Below are 17,456 nucleotides of genomic sequence, written 5' to 3' on the forward strand. Positions count from 1 at the left end.
TGGAAGAAATTGAGTTTCTGGAAGGGGCTGAGAGGTGTGATCATCCTGCCCATACACTACAGCACAGGTATACTGAAAGTTTTAAAAAAGTGAGAGCGCGTCTTACATTTACACTTTAAAGTACAGTAAGATTTTGTTCCTTTTCTAATGTTTATTGAATTACCATAGTGTTCTGTATGCTGTTAAAAGCCACACTTTGACCTACTCAAGTTTAACCTCTCTAACATCAATCAGCAGGCCATTGCTGTGCCAGTAGGAGGCACACCAAAACAGATTTTTCAGAAGTGTCTGTGGATCTGTCTTTTAATTCCTTCCTGTCACTGATGCTGAAGGAGTAGGGGGAAAAAGCAGCCACCCCCTTAAGGACTTTTCACCATGACTTGGTAACAGTTCTTGAAGGGCATCACCAAGACTGTTGAGGTCCAATGACTTTGTTGTATTTTTGGCGGTTTCGGTTTCCATTTTGAGTTTTTTTTTTTCTTTTTACCAGATTTTGATGTTTTGTTAAGCTTGTATGAAGATCTTTTTTCATAAATATTTACTGGAAAATTTTGATATAAAAGAATAAGCAGAAGTTAAACACAAGTTGTGTAGGAATCTGATATGACTTATAAAAATACAAACTTTAAAAAGGTTTTAATTCCACAAATGTTTTATAATGTCTATCTGAAGGAATGCAGCTTTCAACTTTAAAATCCTTGTTGGGGCAGAGATGCCACAAAGACTTGCCTTGTCCCAAATATATGAGAAGGGTCATCTTTGGAAATCCTGAAAGGCTTGACTGCTTTGTTTACACGGGGCCACTTTCCAATTCTCTGACACTATAAGCAGCGCATCATTGAAATATGGCATTGACAATCTTCTTTGGTTAATTTTGTTAGTGAAGGTAAGGACTGAAAGTCGAAGTCAAGCTTCCACATTCAGGCTAGAATGGTTATGGTTTCGCAAATATGTATCAGTGCAGCTGTGGTCTTTATACATATGATATCTTAGTCAGTTTACAGTAATTAAGACCATGCATATTCGTGCCCGTTTCACAGAAACCAGAGAGGGAGGGAGTAGACTTCTGAATTTTTTTATAAGAAGATATTCAGAAAACTTGAAGGGTGGAATTCTGTTCGGCATACGACAACCAGTGTGCCCAATGAGAGTTTCCACTCTGAGTTAATCAGGACACTTCTTGCTGGTTGGACTAACATTGGGTGGTCATTCAAGTTCCTACCTTTTCCTTTTGGGAAGGATAAACTGTAGGGCATTGTCACTAAGCACCTTTCAGAGGTCATGGGCTCATAACTTCGTTATGATCCTAGTTTGAAGTTGAAGATGCTTTAGCCATGACCAGATGACCACAGTCTTCTGGATCTTCCTTTTGTTAAGCATACATTCCTCTTCAAAGGATCTGATGTGTGAATTTAAGCAAAGCTTGTGGAAGTAGTAGAAATTTCACAGTGCACTCTGGTAGGCAGGTTGTAAGGCAGGTGACTGAAAAAACTGGAATGTTAAGGAAAGTCTTGATGTGTTCTTGTTCCTTTTCCAACATGTAAAGGAGGAAAACCCAGTGTTGAAGGATGTACGAGACCCTGACCAGTGCATGCCTTGTTTGTTGTATTGTAACTTGCTGCATCAGCATGCTTGTTCCCAGGGCTTTCCATTTTTTTTTTTTTTTTTTTTTTTTTTTTTTTTCCCTCTTGCAAAATTCAGATCTTGATCCTTTCATTAAAATCTCAAACTTAAGTATCATAAATCCCTGTGTGTTCATTGTTACAAACCAGGATCCACACCAGGATTGCGTGTACTCTTATGAGGAAAAACATGATATTGATAATTATCACATGTCAGCACTTTAGTCAAGGGCTACTCAGCATCCAGGTTAGGAAGATTTATTAACTCCCTTTGCAGAGTTAGTACCAGGCAGGAGTTTATTTGAGGACTGGTGGTAGATCCTGCACATAGTCCAAGACACAGTATGGAGCATCACTGTATGTCGAGCAAGAACATAATAGAGATATTCAAAGGTGTGGTCCACACCTGAACCTCCTTAGTCAGCCTTGTCATGAAGATTACAGATTTGAGTCAACCAGCCACGGATGGTGAATTTATTCAGTAGCAGTGACTGCCCTTCATGGACCAGCCACTTTCTCATTGTGGATCAGGAGGCTCCAAAAAGTGGATATATGTGGTGCTTCTTATTCTGAACACCTGAACATGAAGCCTCCCTGCACCCAGACACTAGCAGACCCATTTGTTCACCTCTTGAAGACAGAGTCAAGTGTTGGGAGTGGTGCCATTGTCAGTGCAGGCGATCAGGGGTTTCTGAACACTGTTTTGCCCTCATCCACTGGTGCTGAAGCAAGTCATGCAGGGTGCTTTAGTGTTGAGCATTGCCTACTTCCATATATGTCAAAAACCTCAAACAGTACCCACCTCCAAGTTCTTATCACCTTACAGCAGACACCTCACATGTTTTTCAGTCTCCACTGGAGAATTAGACCATGCACCCTAGGCATGCATGCCCAAGTCTTGTTTCATGAGTGAAACGTGCACAACCTCATCAGAACCCTGTCACCCCATGCCAGCTTCTCCACCACAGGTGCAACTAAACAAATACAGGACATCTAGATTTGTACCTAGGGATTTGTTTAGTTATTCCATAGTGTTGAGTAATCTGTCTGGTATTCAAGTGCAGGGTTTGCTTTCCTAGGCTTGGACTTTTTAAATCCACATTTGATGTTTGATTATGGCTTGAGTCGTGGATATGAAAATACACTTCAAAAGAATTTGATGTAAAGTCAGTGCAAGCGTCTGTCCACCTGTCAGTAACTTTGGCTAGATCATTCAAGTTTTGATTTCTGTCCAGCACTGTGACCTGGAGGGATTAAGCCCAAGTTACAGCCCAGGCAACCTGGGTTTGATTAGTGGCTGAGATGTCTGAGGTGCTGGCAGAGAAGGCGGCAAGCCACCAGACCTCTTGGAGTGCTTCCTTTGGGTGGTTTGGGCAGCTTACCAAGGCCTTCTTGTTGCAGAAGTGAGGAGTGGGTTGGTGTAGTCCACCAAGTTCACACCCCACCTTTGTTGGGCGCACATGGGAGGAGGGGATAGCAGCAGCATGACATGGACCTGAGACGCCTTGATCTCCCCAACAGCTCCATCTCTTAGAGTTAATCAGTAGCAGGCCGGCAGAAGTAGGTAGACCAGGCAATCATGTAGAGAGGCACCAAGGTCCACTGATGGTCAGCTTGAGTGGGAGAGACAAAAAATGTTGTTGATTCCTGCTGAACCATATGAGTTCTTTAGGTAACTGGTGTCCTGTGCTTTTCAGATTAGGAGAATCTCAAACTGCCATATCTGATATGGACAATGACAGTGAGTCTTCTACTCATCCACATCTTTCTTGTATTACTCCTCCTTCAGCTTAGAATTACATCTGGCTTCTGACCCCTCCTACCAGGTAAACAGGTGCCATAGTGCGACTTGAGGGCAACCTGATTCAGGCCTTTGTGCCCTGTAGAAAGGTTGATCTCTTCTATAGTCTGCGACCTCAGTGAGCATCTTCTTACTGACCCCAATGTGAACTTTTTTGGTCTACCGTAGATTCTAATGACCACTGCATTTTGCTAGCCTGGCGCTGACCAGAGAGAGCTTTTGTGGGTGTATAATGCGAGTGTTGGAGTTTAAGTACCCTGTGTTTATTTATCCTTTTGTTTCTTGAGTCCTGACCATATTTCAATTGTTCCAGTTTTTCTGTGATGAACAACACTAGTCTCATGCTGCAGGGCTGCAGCTCGCTCTTTTAATTAGTCTTTCCAGGAACAACGGGTCAGTCAGTTTTACTTAAATTTTGCTGTGTAGTGATTCGCACATAGTCGTTCATCAGTTTTTGATGAAGGCGTACTATTCTTGATGACATTCTTACCATTTATTGATGGTTCAGCTTCATGCAGACCTGTTTCAATTTTAAAACCATGATTGTAAAGTGTTTACATCTATACTAGGTAAGAGAATGGCAAAGGTTTTGCTACCTCTCAAGGTCTCCTCCACTTTTACTCCTGGCTAACCTCTCACCTAGCTAACCTTGCTCATTTGTATTTTGTATATATAACTATACTGTAAAATCTAGCCTCAAGGCCATTTTACCTGTCTTTTACACACAAACAAAATTGTAATTGTTTCTTTATGAATGCCACCGGTTTATTTGTCATTAATGCAAAGTTTCTTAGTAATTGTTCATGTGACTATGTATTGTTGGAGCTTTTCTCCCCGGGCCTTCACAGAAAATGGGCTCCCTGAGCCCAGTGGACCTCCCCGGTTATCAAACTGGAATAATAAATAAATAATTGATGGATATGAAGCACTGTGGTCTTAGGTTCATAGGTAAGACGCTAACTGCCATTGTGGGCCATTTTAAGCCTAGTCAGTTTTCCTCAAATGTGAGAATCAAACCCTTGTGTCTGTAAGGTAAACATAGACAAGTTTTGACAACATTAACAGAACAATGATGTTGCAGAGGGGAACGGCAAGTAAGAAAACGTCACTATTGGTGGTTTTTGATGCAGAGAAGCCATTCAGTAGAGTCAGATGAGATTTTGAGTAGGGCAGTGATAGCATTTGTGTTCCCCTGATAGAATAATTGGGTTAATTAGGAGGATTTATGGAAGCTCAGAGGCAACAAATGGCGAGAGGGTGCATCTCTGACAAGCTGTGTGTAAACAGAGGAACAAGGCAGGGGTGCCCCCTTTATTTGCTTTATATTTAGATCTGTTAGAAAGTAAAATGTGGGGATCGCAAATTCAGGGATATAACTAAAGTTAGCTTTATTTGTAGACGATAAATTCAGAAAAGGATATCCCTGTATTGTGGAATATTTTGACAGTTTCAGGTATTTTCAGGTTATAAAATAAATGTAGGTAAAACTATGTACCCACAGATTGATTCAGCAATATCATTATTTATGGGGACATAATAAGATGAAGTATTTAGGTGTATGGATTAAAAAAGATTCAATTGTAACATTTAAAGATATGTGGGAAGAGACTAAATAAAACTTAATACAAATATTGTGAAACTGGAAGATGTTTGTGTTTCACTTTGCAGTCATCACATTTGGGTTATCTGCTTGCAGTAGCCTTCAGTCGGCCTGATTAACAAAGTCTTGGGTCCTGCGTCGGTTGCTGTCTCATCTTCCATGACGTCGGGTAGTCAGGGGTATAAAGCATGCAGCCAATGTCATTACATCAGTCTTTCTTGCTGTGTGGTGCCCGAAGCAGAAGCAGCTCGCAAGTGCCGGTCGGCCGACTCCTGAAGTTTTCATTTTTGAGTTTCAGAACCAAAGTCTTCAACTAAGCTAAGTACCCCGTTGGGGAAACTTTTTCTTGCTTTAAACCCATGTCAGTAAAAGTTAATAATTGTATTTCTTGTGGAAAGCAAATACCTCATAAAGATTTTCATTCGTACTGCATTCCTTGCTTAGGCCCTGACCACGACGTACCTTGCTGTCGGTTTTGTGCCTTACTTAAACAACAAACTATTAGTCGTCTGTTTATTTACGCTTCTAAATATTTTGGTACTCTGTTCAATTATCCAGATATGGCTTCGGTAAGCTACCCGACTACCGACATTCCGAAAAAATGCAAAGATAAAGACAGAGGCTGACCACATAGGTCCAAAGCTGCCGACGCTTCTCATAAGCTAGGACCTTAAACTGCCAGTTTCATTTGTTAAAGTATCAGCAGCATATTAGATTGCTTAAACAGAAAATGATGTTGATTCCTAACTGTGCTGAAAATAAAGATTTACAGGATTTAATGCATTCTGCTGAACAAGTTGGAAAACATATTTGGCAATGTGGTTTTGATTCACTAGAGGCATCTTGCAGGGCTGCGGTCACTGGGACTGTAGTTAGAAGGCATGCCTGGCTTAAGGGGCAATCTTTGCCAGATCATGTTAAAGCTAAATTGCGGGATGCTCCCTTCAATCAGGACCGCCTGTTTGGCAACAAAGTGGTAGTACTTAAAAAGATGGAGGCAAAAGCTAAATCTATGCAAACTGTTAAAGATTTCCTACAAGTACAGCCTCCCAGATTTAGTAGGCATTAGCCCTCTAATGATTGGTCCTTTCCTGCCTCTTCCAAGCCTTCAGTCCAAACCCAGAACCAGCAGAACTCCCAGGCTTTAGTCCTAAGGTACTCACAAGACTAAGCAGTGGGGGGCTCCCACTTCCAAAGCAGGGAGTGGTAAGACTCCCCCCTATGGTAAACTGTCTCAGTGACTTAACTTTAAATCTTCCAAGCCCTGCACAACTGACTATTCCTTTAGGGGGAAAGATTGCCTGGCAGCCAAAAAATTGGGAACTCATTATCCAGGACAAATGGGTTTTAAATATACTTTCCAAAGGATACAGATTCCACTTTCACTCCTTACCAACCCCAAACAGTTGGCCAGATCTTCCCCCAAATCAGTGGGCAGAGGCTCAAAAGCAAATTCTCTCTCAAGTATCAGGGCTATTCAACCTGTTCCAGAAGAGGAAAGGGGACAAGGTTTCTACTCGAGATTTTTCCTGGTGCCCAGAAAAGCCCAGTCCTGACGTCCTATCCTGGACCTCTCTATCCTAAACACATTTTTGGTGATCCCAAAATTTAAGATGCTAACTCTTCACCAGCTGCTTCCTATGCTAGGCAAGGATGCTTGGTTGGCAGCACTGGATTTAAAGGAAGTGTACCTGCACATCCCAAAAAGGGACTCTTGCAGAAGATACCTACGCTTCAAAGCAGGTTGCATGCACCATCAGTTCTCTGCACTGCCCTTTGGCTTATCTCCTGCGCCCAGGGTATTCACAATTGCCTAGCTCCACTCATTGCATTTTGCAGGCAAGGAAATATCCAAATATCTTCCATACCTGGACGGTTGCCTAATTCAGGCAGAAAGCCAGGACATACTATTGAATCATTTGGTGTTTGTACAGAAATTGCTAACTTCTCTGGGGTACACCATAAACAAAAGGAAATGGCATCTTGTACCCTACCAAGAAATTGTATTCCTGGGAGAAAGCTTGAACACAACTTCCCAGATGGCCTTTCTCATGCCAGAAAAACAAGTTCATTTGACAGCCTACTTCAAACTACTGGCCACAAAGACCCAGCTATCTGCAAGGAAAATACTGCAAGCCCTGGGGTTCATGGCCTCCTGCATTCTCCTAATTCCATATGCAAGACTGCATATGAGGAAACTACAATAGTATCTAAAAAGCCTATGGTGTCAACATTCTCATGATCTAGAAGCAATGATTCCTATCATACCTTGTCTGCAGATAGAGTTCCTTTGGTGAGCAGAGGCCTGCCACCAAAACCAGGGACTGCCATTCACTCCTACCCCCTGCTGCCCAAACCCTAACAATAGATGCATCAGACTATGCATGGGGGGCTCACTTGGCAGGGAAGTGCATTCATGGCAAGTCAAATGTACCTGCATATCAATCGAAAAAAAATGTTAGCTGTACAGAATGCTCTGACAACCTTCAAGGACCACATTCTTCCAGGGCAATTAATGGTAAAGGACAACACCACTGTTATGTGGTACATAAACAAGCAGGGGGGAACCCCCTCCTACCCTCTCTGCAGACTAGCCGTGGCTCTGTGGAACACAGCCTTGAGCTACCAAGTGCACCTACAGGCTCATTTCCTGCCAGGAAAGCTAAATACATTGGCAGACGAACTAAGCAGAAATCTCATGGACCCACACAAGTGGAAACTGGAACCAATGATATTCAACATCTTGAGAAACAAATGGGAGAGCCCAGATATAGACCTGTTTGCCTCACCAGAACTACCAGTTTGAAAAATTCTGCACAAGGACTCCCCACAAACAAGCTTGGAAAGTGGATGCCCTGTCCTTCACCTGGAAAAACCTTTCAGTTTATGCCTTTCCCCCTCTGCCTCTCTTCTCCAAGGTACTACTAAAGATTAAACAGGAAAAACCAAGGATGGTACTGATTGCACCAGACTGGCCACGCCAACACTGGGTACTCCCTTTTGTGCAGTGTGTCACTGCTGGCACCTGCCTCAGACCCCTGCCCTGCTGTCCCAGTAGGAGGGCCAGATTCTGCACTCACAGCTTCAAACCCTGAACCTGGCAGCCTGGCTAATTACTTGATCTCTCCGTTACCATCCCTCTATAAGCAAGTGTTGGGTGTCATTCTGGAGGCAAGGAGGCCTGGTACTAGAAAATCTTATGGTGAAAAATGGAAAAGATTCTGTTCCGGGAACCAAACTCAGGGAATCGGCAATGCAGCACCCAATTTACCTCAGATTCTTCAATACTTAACTGAGATGCTGCACAAGGGCCTTTCCTTTTCCTCCATCAAAATTCATGCCTCAGCCATGTCAGCTCATTACAGCACAGAACCACCCCTCTTCTCTCATCCATTGCTGAAGTAGTTCCTTAGAGTGGCCAAAAACTTAAGACCACCCAGGAGAGCCCCTACTCCAGCCTGGGACCTTAACTTTGTATTGGAAAAACTCACTCTACCTCCTTTTGAGCCAGCTGCAAATGCAGAGTTGAAATTCCTTTCTTGGAAAACCGCCTTCCTTTTAGCCATCACTTCAGCAAGAAGGGTGTCTGAATTACAGGCCCTCATGGCAGTGGAACCTTTCATCATATTTCATACGGACAGAGTGTCCCTCAGGACCAATCCCTCCTTCATGCCCAAGGTGGTATCCAGTGTGGCCCTTAATCAGTCCATTCATTTGCCAACCTTCTTTTCTAATCCAGAATACTGCACTCCTTAGATGTGCACAGATTACTTAGGTTTTATTTGGACAGGACTAAACCTCTCAGGAAATCTGAACAACTGCTGGTTGCATTTGCTGCAGGGGCAGAGGGGAAGGCCATTTCAAAGCAAACCATCTCTAAATGGATAGGCCATTGCATTCATTTCTGCTATAAGTACCATGGAAAACCTACCCCACAGGGGATTAGACCACATTCAACCAGGGCTGCATCTACCTCTACAGCCTTTCTCAGAGGTGTCCCTATCAGGGACATCCTTGAAGCTGCTACCTGGAGTTCTGTACATACCTTCACCAAGCATTACCATTTGCCAATTTTTTCTAAATCCAGAGCTGGCTTTGCCACCGCAGTCTTGCAGGGCCTTACAGCTGGTCCTAATGCTACCTAATTTCCTCCTCCCATTCTTAGCAAATGTGATGACTGCAACAGTGAAACACGAAGAACATAGTACAGTTATGTACACTTACCATAAATGTAGATGTTCGAGTGTATTCACTGTTGCAGTCCCAATTACCCTCCCTCCAGCCCCCTGACTTCTATTGGCTATACATCTATTCTTGCATTCTGTGCTTAAAGCTTTTTGGTGTATTTGCTCTTTTGTTGGAGGTGTAACCTTGTATATATAATTGCTTCCCATTATGGGGGCACCTGACATCTGGGGCAAGAAAAACTGATGTAATGGCGTCGGCTGCATGCTTTATACCCCTGACTACCTGATGTCATGGAAGATGAGACAGCAACTGATGCAGGACCCAAGACTTTGTTAATCAGGCCGACTGAGGGCTACTGCAAGCAGATAACCCAAATGTGATGACTGCAACAGTGAATCCACTCGAACATGTACATTTATGGTAAGTGTAGACAACTGTACTTGATTATAGATATGGAGAGAGAGATACAGTCGGTGAAAATGTTTAGTTCTTTTATTTTTATATACTGGACAGGCATATAAGCTGACCAGTTGTGCACCACAAAAGAATTGAAGGGATTTATTTGCGAGGGGAAAGAGGGCAAGAGTTAAATGAGATAAGTTGATTCTGGCCATAGAGCAAGGTGGTTTTGGATTACCTGATTTGAAGGGATATTTTAGAGTTATACAGTTAAAGCTCATATTCATAACACAAGCAGAAATTTATGTCAAAGTGGAATGGGATGATAGTGAAAAGGGTTGAGAAGTAAGGTGATAACAGTATTTTGGACACAGCTCCTTAAGGAGAATAGCAACAACCATATACATTTTTACATGTAATTCTTTAGATCACTGTTGCAGTATTCCAGTACTGCTGGATTGTCTCACTGAGGTAACCTGGTGTCTTGTGTGAGGTAACAAAGGCAAAAACATCTTCCATATGGCCATACATCTGACATAGGACAGCCTGTTTAGTGTAAGGTACATAAGCGGGGGACGTAGGAGTGTAAGATCCACAGAATATTTTGCCGCAAGTCTGAATTAGGTCTCACTCCCATCTCTCTCTCCACTTGATAGTTGGTGAGACTTCTGCCTTTGGTTACTCTGGTAAATGCCCCATTTTGGAATCTTCTTTTTTCTTGTACTTGGTGTTTGTTAGATGTCAGCTAAGAGAGGGAAGTGTGGTTGTGGTAGGCAGACTCCTTATAAGCACTTCCTCTCCTAGTGCTTGTTTTGTCTTGAGGTTGAACACAACTGTAAAAATTGTAAGATTTGACAGTCGTTTGTTTTGAAAACTGTGTACATATTTTTCCTCGCTAAATACTTCAAAGATCCAGCACTTAAAGTGCCTCACCTAATCCAAAATGGCATAACCTGCAGCATCCGACATTCTCTTACTCCAAAAAAAAAAAATTCAAAAGGCTAGGCCTGTAGCATTGTCAGCCCAGTCAGACTTTGTGATGTACCTGTTGAGGTATTGCAGGAACCTATGGTATGCCAGATCACTTCTCAGGCTACCGCTGCCTGCTAGAGGCCAGTGTGGCACCTGATTCCTGCATGTCCGATATGACTAATCATTATTTCTGATGGAGTGGAGAGCATACCTCAAATTCTGGTCAAGGGACAGGTGCTTGGATCTTTCAGGTGAGCCGAGTTCAGATCCGCAGTGTTTTGTAAAAGCAGACACTCCCTACGAAGGTTTCTCCATCTGGTATGGCTCAAGAAGAGTAATGGATGGAGTTTTCACAAGGCCTGTACAAGGGCATTTTGTCTCTCAAACCTCCTTCGACTCTTTCTACTTCATGTCCTACTTCCCTCACCCAGAAGAGACGTATGAATAATCTTCTGAGAAGAAGAATCTGATTCTGATGAATGCTCTCTGGCGTATTTGATTTATCCCCTACAAAAAAAGCCTTCTGAACTGTTACCTTCTGCTAATGTTTTACTTTCAGACAAAGACAGTAGGCCCATGGACTGATTTGGAATGAAGGTATGCATTTTTGTCACTCTTGACCTCAGGGCATTGAATTATCAAACCCGAATGACAAAGTATATGTTGTCTATTCATTATGAATTGAACAAGACTTTGACTAAGTAGTTTCTGATATTAAGCAGAAGGCAATTTCAATGATAGGTCAGGCTACTAGAGTGGCCTGACATACGATCAAATGGTAGGCACACCAGGATGGCTATTACTGGATCTGCTTTCAGAAGATTAACATAGCTTTATTCATAGTCCCTTCCAGAGGATGTCAAAGCTAAGCTATTAGACTCTCCCCGTAACAGGGACCTACTGTTTGGCACTGCTGTAGCAGTACTGTTTACAACCTTACAGAAGAAAGGAAAGAGTGCATGATTTCAAGCACATTTTTCTTACCTCAGTTCCCAGGTATGACTAATCCCACTTTCTGTGCTCGTAGAGGGACAAAATTTGCACTAAAGGGCAGGAAAATGCCAAGAAAATGATATCCGGACAAATCTGCAAGAGGCTCCAAATCTAGGAAACCTCCCTTTCCAGACAAATCAACTTGACTGCTTTCTGCCACTTCTTTCCCCTTTTAGTCATTCCCCCTTCCCTGCCAAAATAATTAATCCCCCTTCAGCTTGGCAGCTCATTACTTCAGACAGGTGGGTTTTTATCCATTATTCAGCAAGGCTACAAAATGTCATGGAAGGAAATTCCCGCCTTCAGAGGCATTCCCCCCCCTCCTCCTGCCAACCCAGATGCGCCATCTCCCTCTATTTATAGGGTCTTTGTGACCAATGTGCCATATAATCTGTTCTACCATTCCATCTAGGAAAAGGCTTCTTATGCCTGATTTTTCCTAGTATCCAGAAAAGGAGGAGACTGGAGACCCATTCTAGATTTGTCTCACCTCAGTACCTTTCTGAAGGTACCTTCTTTCAAAATGTTTTCCCTTCAAACTTTTCTACCCTTTATTTTACTATATACTTCCCTGGTAAACTTGGATTTGAAGTATGCTTGCCTTCACATTCCTTCACATTCCTATTCACTCTTAGGCAAAATTTCTCAGGTTGTCTTGCTTATTCATCACACTGTTTTCTATTTTACCCTTTAGGTTATCCACAGCTCCCAGGGTTTTTACAAAATGTGTACAACCTCATATAGTCATTTGCAGGAATCAAGGAATTCAGATATTCCCATACCTTGACTATCTTTTTATATAAGCTGCCTCTCACAAAAAACTGTCAAATCTGATCCATTGTTACCTAAAGTCTCTCAGGGTTCAACATTGCTGCCCATCAGGCAGTCAGATTCCATTACTTCCTAAAATTTAGTGGATCTCTCAGGTACAGCTGAGACCATGACTACCATTCAGACCAGTTGCTCCCGCTCAAGAATTGCAGACAGATGCAACTGATTTAGATTGGGGTGCTTGGTTAGGCTCCTTAACATTTCAAAGCCAAGAGTTACCCAAACAAAGGAAGGAACATATCATTGTGAAAGAAATGAGACCACTCATCCAGGTTTGTGACTTATGCACTTATTGTATGCAAAAGATTTGGGAAACCACGCATACTCGTTGAAGACAGGTCCCCTCAGAGTTTACCAAGACAACACAAATGTCATGCATATAAACAAATGGGGGGTGATGGTCTTTCCAACTGTGCAGACTGGCTCTTCTTGCATGGGACCAAACTAAAAAAGCAGCTGTGTCCCATACAAGCAGTTTACATTCTGTCCCAGGACAGTGTTCTGGCAGATTAACTAGGAAGGTCCCTGGAAGATCCTCATGAATGGATGCTAAATAGGAAAGTTTTCCTAGATGTAGTTCACAAATGTGGATTTCCTCAGATAGCTATTTGCCTCCATGCACAATAAACAGCTCAGGCTGTTTTGCTCCAGGATCCTTTGCCTTGGGCCTGGAGGACAGGCGCCATGTCTTTTTCATGGGAGGGGAAGTTTCTTTATACCTTCCCTTCATATCCCCTAATTTTGAAGGTTCTGTTAAAGATCCAGAGGGATAGACTGAAAGTCTTGCTGGTGGTTCCCTTTTGACCAGGCAGCATTCATCCCCCCTTCATCGTCTGGCCAGCGATCATCATCACAAGTTAGTTATTCTACAGAGTGGACCTGCACACACAGAAAAGGGGTTCTCAGCTTCATCCCAACATGCTAGGCCTCAAGTTGGCATTCTGAATGATATAGTTGTAATCCATGTCAGGCACCAGTTTTCTGAAGGATGTGCTCCAGGTTCTCCAGGAGGCAAGGAAACTTACCACTTGAAGATCTTATTTATCTAAATGGAAAAGATTTTCAATGTAGTGTCACAAAAGGAGTGAGAGAATCCCATTCAAACTGGGGTTCCCACTATACTTTCATATGTTTGTGAGCTCTTAAGAGCTGGTCTAGCCTATTCCTCTATCAAGGCACATATCTGCCTTTTCTGGATGTATGTCCCTTGATATATCCCCCACCCCTACTCTCTAGAGTTGAAGTGAAGCAGTTCCTTAAGGGTGTCCTTCATATGAACGCACCTAGGAGGGTTGTCCCTCCTCCTTGGGACCTTAACTTGGTCTCAGAAAAACGTACCCAGCCACCTTTCAAACCAACAGTTTCGACATTTTTTAAATTTTGTACTTGGAAAACCATTCTATTAGTGGCCCTTTTGACAGAAGGGTTTTAGAGCTCCTAGTCCTAATGGCCTCAACTCCCTTCTTTATCTTCCATAAGGATAGGGTAACTCTTGGGTTCAGTCCTTCCTTTATGCTTTAAAAGTGGTAAAGAGTTCTCTCAACCAGGCTGTGCAATTAAAGCTCATATATACACACACAAAGTTGTAAATCAAAGTGCAAAGGGGTGGTGATGAAAAGGGTGGATTGATAAGTAAGGAGATAGTAGGATTTTGGATTCAGGTACTTAAAGAGAATAACAACAACCTTACAGAATATTATATGTCTGTCCATAGATCACTGTTGCCTACTTTTTTCCAAACCTCGAAAACAAGGGTGAAAGACTTCTGCACTCACTGGTTGTGCATAGGCTGCTCAGATTATATTTCAAAAAGATAAAAGACATTAGGAAGACAGACAGAGCTGTTGGTTTCATTCCAGGAATTCAAGTTGAGTAATCCTGTCTCCAAGTAAGCTAGCAGTTGGATTTCAAAATCCATTTAATTTGGTTATTCCCATCAAGGCAAATCCCTATTTTCTCCGGTAAGGCCCATTCCATTCAGTTTCTTCATGTGTAGCCTTTTACAAGGGAATTGATTCCAGGGCTATTTTAGAGGTAGTCATCTGTGCACACTTTTCATGAAATACTATAGGGTAGATGCTTTCTCTAGATTGAGGGATTATTTTGCTAGGTCTGTACTATATTGATTGATACATTCCTGGTTTATACTCCCATTCTAACTGAGCTTTGTGAATTACCCAATAGTACTGCAATACTGCAACAGTGATCCAAGGAAGGACATATTACATTTGTGTAAGAACTTACCATGACAGTAGATGTCCTACTGTTCACTGTTGTAGTATTACTTACCACCCTTCTTCCTCCTGTTTTCTACTGTGTATTCTCTGGATTTTCATGAAGCTAAGGGGAACCATCTCCACGCTTTCCTTAATTTTTGTGCCCCCCCCCCCCCCCCCTTTTGATGTCTTCAGGTCTCTTGACTTTGAGATAGTCTGAGGATCTCCCACTTGTAGTCCATTTATGTACCCTTACACTCACAGGCTTAGATTATACTTAAGATGTATGACCTTAAGGAGGGCTTTTTGGCTTTGGTACCCCATCCGGATGTAAGGTTATCTCTGTGAAATAAACCTGTCAGTATTGGAATACTGCAACAGTCATCAGTAGAACATCTACTGTAATGGTAAGTTCTTGCACAGCTGTAATTTATTTATGTAAAAAGGTGTGGCTGAATTTGCTTGGCTGGCTGAGGAATTTCATTTCAGGAAAAAAGCTTCAGTACTGTACACTTTACTGGAAGTATATTGAAGCAGTCTGTGTGGTATTACAGTTGATTATTTCCTAAACCCTAGAATAAGTTCTAGCATAAGCTTGAAAGGAATATATTCCTTATGAAAACGCTTGTTTTGAAAGTGCGAGTTGGTTGGTGGGAGGGCAGAACTCATTCTGAATTCCACATTTCCTCTTTAATTACCAAGCTTACAAAAGGACATTGCATACCTTGAATTAGCATGAATTTCTTTTTACTGTAATGTAACTGGTACTGCAAGTCAAATGATGTAGCTTATGTGGATGTCTTTGTTCTAGAATAAAAGATTTGCACTGCATGAAGAAGCTTTCAAGTCTGTAGTTACATTACATTTCATCTTAACGAAAAGATTATTTTTCTACATTTATTAACCAGTATTTCTTTTGTGCAATTACAGGTATACTGAGCATACCCAGCTGCAGTCTCAGCAAAGGGCTGTCCAAGAAGCGATCCAAGTGAAGCTGAATGAATTTGAACAGTGGATAAATCAGTATCAGACTGCATTTACTAGCTTAGAGGCAACACAGCTCACCAGTTTGCTTCAAGAAATCAGTACACCACTAGACCTAGGTATGCCAAGAAAATTCATTGTGTTCATTTGTAGACATTCAATGTCATGATCTCAGAAACAGTCAAACCCATTTGTGAGACATGATCCAGTTTGATCAGTAATTTTTTTTTTGTGCGTTTCTTGTCATGTATTTTATCAGTCTTCAGCATGACTCGAAACCCTAGAACCCTTGATAAGTTAACAGCTGGGCTGCAGATTTACAACTGTTATGAGTTTCAGTCCAGATAACCTTTTGATCGTGAACACAGTTGAGGGGAATTGTACTAGTCCACAAGAGTGAATGACCAGACTTTGTGAAAAGCTTGCTTTCCACAAAAGGTCTGCCCATGTGTGACTTACCTGCCCTGAATTCTTTGATTTATTATAACACATTTGTGCTTGAGAGGCTGTAGTAGTTAATGTGGAACATTTTTCTATTCCTCAGTTGTAAGCAAAGTTGAATTTAGTATAATTGCATATACAGCACAAGTTTGAGTTTGATTGTTTTAGTGCACTTTATTTAAGCTGTTGCCCTCTGCTTTAAGTGTTTATATAATGTTTTTTAAACAAATTGCTGTCTTAAGTGACTTTAACTGCTTAACATGCGTATACTTTGACACACAGAGATACGATTCTGAAATTCCAGTTATGTCTTGGCTTCACAGTTCTTGTATGCTGGTTTCCTTTTTTTAGGGCCTCCCAGTTATGTTCCAGCTACAACCTTTCTTCAGAATGCAGGCCAGGCACATGTGATCAGTCAGTGTGAGCAACTGGAAGGAGAAGTGGGTGCATTGATTCAACAGAGACGCTCTATAGCAAGGGGGTGTCTTGAACAGCTACACAATTATGCAACTGTAGCTTTACATTACCCAAAGACTGTATTCCAGAAGCATCGGATTGAGCAGTGGAAGGATTGGATGGAAGAACTGATTTGTGACATGACTGCTGACCACTGCCAGGACATCTATAGAAAGTAAGGTTATATTAATAAAGGGCAAGTTTGATTTTTAAAGTAAACCATAAATAGTTTTGCTTGCTTACATTTAGCACGTGTTGGGGGATATACTGCTGTTTTACATTGCTACACCACAAATTATCAGTCAGTGATTCATTTGAGCTGTAATGTGAGTGGGGAAGTAAATAAATATCCCATAACTCATTCAGCTGTTAGGGTTGAATTACTTTTCTCTTGCAGTCTGACTCTGCCTTTTCATTTCATTGCTTAATCATATGAAGTTATCATGATGCAGACATTTAGGAATTTGTAATAAGTTTTACTGTTTGTTACTATCTGCTGAAACTTATGTGGTTTTGCTGTGCATTCATCTCCACATTGTCAGTTTCAGTCAAAAGTTATTGTATGTACTGACTGAGGATACCAAGCATCCAACTGTAGTGGAAGATTGAGTTTTGTGCTTATGCAGGGTGCTTGGGTTCATATTCCAGTTAGACACTGTAAAGTTGGCATAAGGGGGTGGTCTTCATTGCGGGTGTGTTATGACTTCAAAGTATGATGTGCTTACAGAGTAACTGAATGGATGGAATGAATTGGTATGGGTTTGATACTCAATGAGGGCAGGGTCAACTTTGTACATGATTGTAGGGTTAAGCAAAATGTTGGTGGTCATTAGCCAGTGTGCACACTTTAAGTAGCTGTCCACCTGCTAGACAGTGATGATGTCTGCATATAGTTGTATATTCATGTGCATAAACTTTTTGGCATATGGCAAGCATGAATAGGCAGAATTGTA

The 17,456-nt window shown here is 41.8% G+C and overlaps 1 protein-coding gene across 1 annotated transcript in view; it reads left to right on the forward strand.

Moving 5' to 3' along the window:
* The window catches only part of LOC122817306 (serine/threonine-protein kinase SMG1-like), a gene marked incomplete in the record, with an annotated part of 2,898,779 nt that overhangs the window by 2,208,627 nt on the left and 672,696 nt on the right, over positions 1-17,456 (forward strand). Inside the window, 3 exon segments of the mRNA XM_044090530.1 lie at positions 1-67; positions 15,553-15,725; positions 16,399-16,678. The exon segment at positions 1-67 is cut by the window's left edge and continues 124 nt beyond it. Coding sequence (XP_043946465.1) covers positions 1-67; positions 15,553-15,725; positions 16,399-16,678 — 520 coding nt within the window.

Source organism: Protopterus annectens, chromosome 12.part0 (assembly GCF_019279795.1).
Source record: "Protopterus annectens isolate FY-2018-M chromosome 12.part0, PAN1.0, whole genome shotgun sequence".
In the NCBI taxonomy this organism is placed as follows: domain Eukaryota; kingdom Metazoa; phylum Chordata; order Ceratodontiformes; family Protopteridae; genus Protopterus; species Protopterus annectens.